At 39.8% G+C, this 10046-nt stretch overlaps 2 protein-coding genes across 2 annotated transcripts in view; one reads left to right on the forward strand and one right to left on the reverse strand.

Annotated features, from left to right (window-relative positions):
• PNLDC1 (PARN like ribonuclease domain containing exonuclease 1) overlaps nt 1–3492 on the forward strand; it is a 58959-nt gene extending 55467 nt beyond the window's left edge. Inside the window, exon 20 of the mRNA XM_088142700.1 lies at nt 3015–3492. The gene's annotated coding sequence lies outside the window, so the exon portion shown is untranslated. The remainder of the gene's footprint in view (nt 1–3014) is intronic.
• A 1999-nt stretch (nt 3493–5491) lies between these two features.
• On the reverse strand, nt 5492–7817 carry LOC112541549 (proto-oncogene Mas-like). Its single transcript, XM_025171461.2, has one exon. It carries the CDS (start codon nt 7595–7597, stop codon nt 6713–6715), a length of 885 nt encoding a protein of 294 aa, XP_025027229.2. The 5' UTR covers nt 7598–7817; the 3' UTR covers nt 5492–6712.
• Nucleotides 7818–10046: the final 2229 nt, after the last annotated feature.

The raw sequence follows: 10046 nt of genomic DNA on the forward strand, positions 1-10046 counted from the left end.
TTTAACAGAAGGTGGACTAAGGCACCCAGGATGCTTCCTATCATTCCTGTGGCCCATATTGGTATTTATAATAACTGTGATGCTAGAGGCTGGCACCTTGATTTGCAACATGTAGCTTTATACCTTTTTTTTCTATTAAAATAATCTTTTTAAATTCAAGTGGGATAGAGTCTGGTGATACCCAACCCAGTTTCTAGCAGGGTGTGTACCATTTTGACATCTATAGCTACAGTATTTGATGATAAACTACAACCTATCTTACTTGGGAACTAAATAGGACACTTTACTAGCGAAGGGTGAATTGGGAATTATGACATTTTCACCTTAATAAGCACTTATGAGGCAAAGAACACATGAATTCAGATATATAAATCTGGTAATAACTTGGATCCTTCACTTCCATGGAAGGCTAATTGTCATTTGTGGAAATAACTAATTCAGTGGAGATTCCTACTAATGAATGGGGGCAGGTGATTTTCATGCTTTTTCCCTTGCCTTGGCAGCCTCTACTGTGCTTCCCTCTCAGTCTTCTAGAAAGATCTCCAACAGATATGCAGATTTTAGTCACCAGGACAAATGTGGGAGGGAGAATTGATGTAATGTGTAGTTAAGCAGAGACCTAAGATGCTGTGTGTTCTAACTGTGATGAATATATTTTTGTTGTTAGTATTTTAGGAAGCTTGGATGCTTCCTGGATAATTTGTCTCTGACTCATCCTTTAAAAAAAAAAATCTATCTATCTATCTATCTATCTATCTATCTATCTATCTATCTATCTATCTATCTATCTCCTGGATTTAGTCAACTTTGAATTTCCCATGACATCTTTAAATTGCAATGAAACATTTTGTTTGTGTAATAGGTTTATTTGTGACCAAACTTAACAATGAACAATAATGTTCTAAGGGTACAATCTTTTGGACCCTTCCATTGGATTATTCTACCCACACAAATCTTCTAATTAATCCTGTATTAATGCTTAGCTTTCAGAACACCAATATCTAGAACTCTTTTCATTTTCCTCAACATCAAATAAATAATAAGCAAATGCTCTTTCCTTACTGAATGACAAACCTGACATGAAATTTCACATGTTCATGCCAGTAAAAAAAGAATACAGAAACACATCTAAAGACTACTTTCTTCCTTACTGAAATTACAGGCAGTCCTCGCTTAACAATGGTAATTGGGACTGGCAACTTCGTCACTAAGTGATGCGGTCATAAAGCGTGACATCACATGACCATGCCAACTTATTACAGCAGCTGCAGCAATCCCAATTGCCATCATTAGGTGAATCCTGCACAGTCGCAATGTCCTGCAGTCACGTGATTGCCATTTGTAACCTCCTGCCAGGTTCACCATTGACTTTGCTTGTTGAAAGCCAGCAGTGAAGATCGCAAATGGCGATCACATGACTACAGGACACTGTGACATAATTGTGAGCCAGTTGCCGAGTGCCCAAGTCATGATCACATGACTGTGGAGATGTTGCAGTGGGAGCAACTATGAGGACCCATTGTAAGTCCTTATTCAGCGCCATCGTAACTTTGAATGGTCACTGAATGGGTGGTCATAGATACAGGTAGTCATCACTGAATGAGTGGTTATTCAGTGAGGACTACCTGAATCTACAATTAATATTCTTATGAGAGACCCACGCACAAGGGCATCTGTGAGGGGAGAGGGTAAAAAAGTTGAGATGGTGCCTGTGACCATAGAATCAACCCCCCATGTGGCACATTACATTAAAAGGGGGTGAGGCTTTGATCTCATAATTGTGGCTGCCATCTTAATTTTTCTGATACCCTCTCTTCCCCACAGATGCTCTGTCTGTGCAATAAAAGAACTATAAAAGATCCAGTCAATCACGGTCAGGATACTATTGAGGAGAAGCTGGTGTTTTTGTCACATATCAGTCATCTCAGAATTAAGAACTAAGAATTAAAACAGAAGTAGAGATTCACACCTCTGATAACATGAAAAAATGAAAAAAAAATTGTTTAAGGGTAGTAATGTAGAATTTGAGGGTACTGTTTGTTACTGTGATACTCATTGCAACTATGATTTAGCATACTATGTGAACAGGGAAACAAGATTTGTTTATCCCTTAAACTTCTAATCTTTTCACAGAGGCAAAGGACAAGAGCTGCTAGAAAGGAGGGAAAACAAATTAGAAATTTGCCAAATACAGTCATAAATATTTTGTTTCTCTGAAAGATTGATTCTGGCTTATTTTTTGTTTGTTCAACAATCTGTGACATAGCCATTAGAGATAGTCTGTTCACAGTCCTGCAAACCTCAGCTCTAAAAGTCAACACCATTCCAGAAGGCATGTTTATTTGACCAGTATCAGTTGGATCTTTTTCTGGATGATTAATTGAGGAACCCATCTACTCTATCTCTAACTCGTGGTTTAGGAACTTGTGGCTTAAACTAAGGAAGAGTCTTTAAATTACTTATCACCCAATACATTCAAAACATATCAACTTGTGATTGATGGAAATAAGATGTTCTCCCTTTTCATCTGTTATCTCATGTCCCTTTCAGTAATTATATCTTCAGTCATGCTAACTGACATTGCCTTTAGCCATGATAGAAAGTCATTATAATAAAGCTATGATGTGACCAATGACGATATCACTTTTAAGAATTTGATAAGAGGAGCAGCCAGTTAGAAAACTAAATACTATCGTTACCACACTCGAGTTCCTTTTCAATCTTGTCTGATTACGCTTCTGCCCTTCATATGGAGCTTTATTTCTGTAAAGTATGGCCAGCTGCAATATGATAATGGGTGTCCTATGTAATAAACAGAAGATGATATTTTCATGTTGTCATAGAAACTGTTAGCTGCTGTGTTACAAAGTTCACAGAGTCATTATTCTATAGCAAATGAAATCTAACTTCATGATTTTGGCTGAAGTCTAATATGATCAAACTGATATATGAACTATTCTTAGAGACAAATAAGGGTATAAGCATTTTGTTGATAGCCCTCATTTTCTCAGCAGCTTTTGATGTCATCAGTCATGAGTTTCTGCTGGGACTGCCTGGATGGCATGAAAACAGGCCACGACATGGCTGTGATTCTGCTCCTTCTAGATGGGAAGATTTTATAAGATAGAAGTGCTGAAACACTACTGCTCTTCTCTGTCCTCGTTATCCGATTCTTCAGAAATATATCTTGTCTTTTACATTTTAAATACATCTCTGAGATCTTGTGTGAATTTCTTGTGCAATCAGTATTCTGTAACAATCTACTGTCTTTGAACTCCTCACTATAAATGGGTTGCCTCTTCTATGAATTAGGGTCTGATGTCGATAATGAAGTAAGTGGAAGTGAATAATGTGAGACTCAAAGTAGGAAGACATAAATACGTAGTAGGGACCCCACAAACCCAGAGATGGGCAATATGTCTATTCTGGATGGGATCATACTACCTACAGGGGACCAGATTTACAGTTGAGAAATATCCAGAATCCAGTATTATTGCTGGATGCCCAGGAGTAAGGCATGGGTAGAAGTGTTACTCTACCTAATTTTAACCATCCCCATTTTTGTAGAGAAACCTGGAAAGACTGCCTCTGTGGTGGTGGTGGTGGTGCGAGGTCCAAAATAATAAAAGTGGCAGTTGTGACTACCATCTTGACTTTTTTTTACACCCTTCCCCTTGCAGGCATCCCTACTCTTACCATAGTTTGGAATTTGCATTGGTTCATAACCCAGTAGCCTAATTTTAGTGAAGTATAAACTAAAATTTCAACTTTATTGTGGGCTCAAATTCAGGCTACCAAAATGGTCTCACTTGATGAAAATTATGCTATTTCAATTGCTAAATCCATTAATTTATACGAACAATTATCAGAAAGCAGGGGCTGCCTATAGGTATCTGTAGCGTGTATGGAGATTGCCTTGAAGAAGGAATGCAAGAACTGTTTAAATAAAAGTCAATTTAGCCATGGGAAGGAAGAGGGGTGAGAAAAAAACTCAAGATAAATTTGCCTTGATTCTGTGTGGTCTAAGAGAGACAGAAGGAAGCTCTAACAGGCTTTCAAGATTCTGTTATTATATCCTACAGTGATAGTAGACCTTATACTGTCTGTTCCCTGACCTGCCGCACCTTGAAGGGCTGACATCATTTGGTACAAATCACAGTAATATCATGTGCATGATATCATCATGGTGCATGTAATGTCACTTGCTCCTACCCTCCCCCTGCCGTATCCATGGCACTGTTCTACTTTTAGAGTTTGGAATGGCCAGCTCAGGTGGTAGATGTCATTGTGGATGGGGAGCAGCAAAAGTGACCACATATAGGCCCTAGGCCCACAACATGTTTTAATTAGTCAGCCACTAACCTGAAGACCACCTGGAAATTGCAACTGCTCCAGAATATAACATCTCGCATGGTACGGACACCTCTCAGTTTGCCAATATTACACCATTGCCGTGTGAGCTACACTGGCTTCTAGTTTCTTTCTGGGTGCAGTTCAAGATGCTAGTTATTTTGGGTGAAATTCAAGGTGCTAGTTATCACCTACATGGCACAGGGGTAAGTTATCTGAGGGACCTCCTCTCCCTGAGGGTATCTGCCCATCCCACTGGATCAGACAGAGTGGGCATGCTCCTCTAGGTACCTTCCATCAAATGTTGCCACCTAGTGGGACCTATGAAGCATACCTTTTCCATAGCAGCCCCTGCCCTGTGGAGCATCCTTCCCCTTAAGATCCATCTTAATTTTCTGGAAAACTGTTAAGAGCTGGCTTTCCCCCCAGGCCTTGGAATAGCAATTTTAATGCCCGGGAGATGCTCTACATAGCTGGATGGATGTAGTTGTTGGATTGGCCACCTGACTTTTGTTTTTTTTGTATTGTTTTTCTTGTTTTGTTTTTATTACTGCTGTTAGCCACCCAGAGTTGTGTCTCATGAGATGGGTGGCCATATAAATCTTTTTAAACAAACAAACTGGTTCACAAAGTACAATGTTTGAAACACAGAGACTCCGCCGACTTTCTCCAGGAAGTTGCTAATCCTTGCACTACAATAGTACTGACAGATCTTCATTTCACCACCCTCTTTTCCTGTTGGTAGGCAACAGTAGGTCCGGCTTGGCCACTGTTGCCAGCTGGTATTTGGGAGATGTGTTCTTTGCTGCCACCTTAGCAATGTGTTATAGACGAGGTGACTTCTTTCTCTTCAGCTCCTTTTCTTCAAGGAAGGACAGCAATGCAAAATGGACCAGTTGACTTGGTTCAGGTGTTCCTACAATAAATAGCTTAACCCTGCGTATCACTGGGTCTATTTTGGGTTAAATTTAACAGCACCCCCAGGAGATAACTGTCTGAACCACCTTCTGAGTGGTGGTGAGGTTCTGGCAGGGGATGTAGGGCTTCTTCCTATCTATACTATGGTATCTAAACCAACCAGTTATATAACATTAAAGGAGAGAAAACAGAAGCAGAAGCAATATTATTAGTGGGAGTACTTTATTAAGAACTGATCGAATTATACTCACTAATCTACAGCTGGTTCTGAATACGTTTACATGTACATTACCATTACAATAAGATCAGTTTCTATTATGTGTATTTAATTTATATATACAATATGAATTAAAGGTAGTTTCAGTCCCATTGGTCTTAGTGGGGAATCACAGCCCAAATGGCCAAATGTTTTTCTGTTAGGAAGACTAAAATCAAGGGTGACTAATAAGCAATGAAAATCTAGGTGAAAAAAAATTGGAAGGAAAGGCTCAGCATAATTTTTCATATGTAATTCATACTTCTTCCATCTTTTTTTTTACTTACTATAAGAAAACCCATAGGAAAGAAGGGGAAATGGAGTAGCTGCAGAATGTCTTTTAATTGGTAGCTGCCAAATAACAAAGAATTAAAAAACTTTTTTTAAAAAATCAATCTTTTTGCCTCCTATCCCAGAAGTCATGGCAACCGGCTTCAGAGAAGATTGTTATGGCTGAATTCAGATACAACAGTAAGCCATAATGTATGGGTTGCATGAGGCACGTATCGCACTAGGGCTGGGCTCTGACTTAGCCTATGTGCAAATGTGCAAATTACAGCCATGAGGATTGGTTTTCTCCTCTGATTTTTCTGCCACCTCCTTCAGCCTGTCACCAGACAGCAGGAAATTATGCCCCAGTGTAAATAGTGCGGGTCTGACATTACTGTGCAATTCTGCAACTTCAGGATCCGTCTGGACTTTGCTAGGCTAGTTTGTCTGCACATCCTCTCAACACTCCTTTTGGGCATTTCTCCAATGGAAAATAATATGAAATGAAGAAATGTATGAGAATACACGAGAATCCTATATACATATATACATACTGTACATCTACAAAAAAATTAAATTAACTAAGCAGAACCACACGTATGATAATTCAAATAGTAAAATTGCACACATATAAAAACACTAGGGGAGAAATAATCTCAAAGTGGAGGGAGTTGTCTCCTGCCACAATTATACAGCTAGCAAGGTCCTGTAGCGCTGAATAACAAACAAATTGGCTGTTGGATAACTATGTCTCTTACTTCACCAATCAAAAAAAAAAAGATCAAAAACAGACAAATATAGGTAAACTGGCTAATAATCAAGATAAGCCCAGGTCAACATCCCTCAGTAGCCATTTGAATGAATTTCAATTTCCACCAAATGGATCTGTAGAAAGCTTCTTTTAGCAAGAATGAGTGTTCATGCCACTTGTCCACTGCTTGTATGATCCAGGGTTTCATCATTGCAGGATCTATAGATCACTGCATGCAGGGAATCCTTGGATCGCTGCTCTTTCTGTCTTCCAACGAAAAAGTAAACAAAAGGATTGAGGCTGCTGTTGATTAAATTAAGCAAAAAAAAACTATGAATGATGGTCCAATTTAATTCCATTGCGGGCTGCATGTATTCCATCAGACATAAGATTTTGTGTGGCACAGCAAAGATGAGAAATAGAATGACTGTGATAACAATGGTACGATAAAACCGAGCTGGAGTCTTTGATTGTGAGTGTCTTGATATTTTGACAAACAGGCTGAAGCTACAAAAGACCATAGTTGGCAAAAATAGCATGAAAATGATTGTAATGAATATATTTGTAGGGTGTATAGTTCCGGAAGAGGTATATTCCTGCCAACATATATAGTCTATTCCAACCATGATACAGGAGAGGACCCAGAGGAGAGTGCACAGTATGGTAGAAAGATGCTTTGGCCGATTGAAACGATAGCAGAGTGGGAAAAAAGTGCCCACATACCTTTCCACGCTAATTGCCGTCAAAAGGAAAAAACTGGTGTTGAATCCAAAAAAAGTCAAGCATTGAAATATCCAATAGAAGTATGGATCCAGACCAGGGCTATCCCATATAACTAGATGGATAACGAAGTATGAGATGTAACAGAAGAGGACAGTGAAATCAGCAATGGCTAAATTCAGCACGTATACGGTGTATTTTGTCTTTTTGATTTTACAACAGAGAAACCAGAAAATAGCTCCATTGCTGAAAAGTCCCAAAACAAGGACAGGGAGAGCAATACATGACAAAATTTTCAGATTCTCCTCTTCTCGGGATGAATCATGAAGCATTTGGGTCTCGTTTATCTTTGCTGCATGAGCAGTGCGATTGGTCTCTACAATCAGGGCATGTATGGAATGACCAGTATTCTTCTCTTCTCTGTAAAAATAGGAAGAATCCCACAATGATTAGGATTGTTGAACTTTGTACTGCAAATAAAAGGACTTGGAAAGATCCATCTAACAAGAAAGACTTCTGATACTTTTCTTTCCTGGTATTATAGCATTTATGTCAAGACTTTACATGCTTTTACTAAATAAATTGTTTATGACGTTTTTATTCAAGCAGCCTTTTTTCTAACATTTGCAGCATATGAATTCACTCAATCTACCTATTTTCTTCTTTCTGCTTTCCAATTTTAACAAGTTCTGTGAAATGTAAAAATTTGATCCTGAGCCAGCTTAAATCTCCAGTAAGAGAAAACATGTTCCCTTATTTGTATCTCCACCATAATCCCTCCTTCCCTCATCTGTCTCTGGATGCAACCATTCCAGCAGGCTGCTGAACAAAGAGAAGAAAAGTGGGGTCACTCTGGGAAAACCAGCTACAGTACAATACTTTTGGCTCTTCCTGGCACCTAAATGTGTGTGTTTTTCTTTCCTCCCCATTCCTTTTTCCTTTTCTTTCTTAAGCTATTAGCCCGCGTGCATGGAATATCTTGTTTTTTGTTTTCTTAACCTCTCTCAGTTGCACTGAATGCATTTTTTTTTTTCTGAAATTCACATGGGGCAGAGAAATTCCCATGCATTTCCTTCTCTGAGTTTTCATTCCATTTTATGGAACAGCTATTCTTTCAAGGGAGAAGAGAGTTTCAAACCATTCTCATGAGCAGAGTGAGGAGTTTTTAAATTGATTACCTTGAAGACACAACTGCTCCAGCTTGCTTTAAGCTGGAGTAAATAGTCACTCTCTTATGACCAGGAAGCAGATGGCCTTGGATGTGCCACTCAAACTAAGAGTTCTTTGCAGGAATCTCAGCCAAAAGTGGCTGAGAGACTGGGACTTCCTGCTTTTCGTTAACTCCCTGAAACAAAAATCCAGTAGTCTAGCTGGGTCAGAACCACCTGGACATTGTTGAGAGTGAACCTTCAGTGAACCCTTTCTGTAATGTTTGCAGGACCTGCCTGATCATGGGAGGTTTGTTTAGCCTAAGACAAATTCAGTGTTGTTTGACGTTAAAGCTAATCTTCACACTAATCTTACATCTGGTTGGATGCAGGTGATTGCCCTAGACACTATCACCACCCCTGACTCAGTTGTGACATGCAAATATGGCCACTTAGTTATTAGGTATTATTGAGCAAGATTATGCTCAAAATCCTACAAGCTAGGCTTCAGCAGTACGTGAACCGAGAACTACCGGATGTACAAGCTGGGTTTCGAAGAGGCAGAGGAACTAGAGATCAAATTGCCAACATTTGCTGGATCATGGAGAAAGCACGAGAGTTCCAGAAAAACATCTACTTCTGCTTCATTGACTATGCAAAAGCCTTCAATTGTGGGATCACAACAAACTGTGACAAATTCTTAAAGAGATGGGGGTACCAGACCACCTTGCCTGTCTCCTGAGAAATCTGTATGCGGGCCAAGAAGCAACAGTTAGAACCGGTCATGGAACAACCAATTGGTTCAAAATAGGGAAAGGAGTACGACAAAGCTGTACACTGTCACCCTGCTTATTTAACCTATATGCAGAGTACGTCATGAGAAATGCCAGGCTGGAAGAATCACAAGCCGGAATTAAGATTGCAGGGAGAAACATCAACAACCTCAGATATGCAGATGATACCACCCTAATGGCAGAAAGTGAAGAAGAACAAAAGAGCCTCTTGATGAGGGTGAAAGAGGAGAGTGCAAAAGCTGGCTTGAAACTCAACGTTAAAAAAACTAAGATCATGGCATCTGGACCCATCAATTCCTGGCAAATAGAAGGGGTAGAAACGGAAGCAGTAACAGACTTCATTTATTTGGGCTCCAAGATCACCGCAGACGGAGACTGCAGCCATGAAATTAAGAGACACTTGCTCCTGGGGAGGAAAGCTATGGCAAACCTAGATAGCATATTAAAAAGCAGAGACAACACCTTGCCGACAAAGATCCGCATAGTCAAAGCTATGGTTTTTCCAGTAGTAATGTATGGCTGTGAGAGCTGGACCATAAAGAAGGCTGAGCGCCGACGAATTGATGCCTTTGAACTGTGGTGCTGGAAAAGACTCTTAAGAGTCCCCTGGACTGCCAGGAGGTCAAACCAGTCAATCTTAAAGGAAATCAACCCTGACTGCTCATTGGAAGGATTGATAATGAAGCTCAGGCTCAGATACTTTGGTCACCTAATGCGAAGAGAGGACTCTTTGGAAAAGACCCTGATGCTGGGAAAGATTGAAGGCAAAAGGAGAAGAGGACGGCAGAGGATGAGATGGTTAGATAGCATCACTGAAGCAATGAGCATGAAACTGAGCA

Source organism: Python bivittatus, unplaced genomic scaffold, assembly GCF_059951505.1.
Source record: "Python bivittatus isolate LINGU-HERP-01145 unplaced genomic scaffold, Pbiv_v1 ctg000020_np1212, whole genome shotgun sequence".
NCBI lineage: Eukaryota > Metazoa > Chordata > Lepidosauria > Squamata > Pythonidae > Python > Python bivittatus.

Excerpts from the sequence above, each read along its gene's own strand:
- LOC112541549 (XM_025171461.2), bottom strand. The coding sequence starts at position 7,597 with ATGCTTCATGATTCATCCCGAGAAGAGGAGAATCTGAAAATTTTGTCA.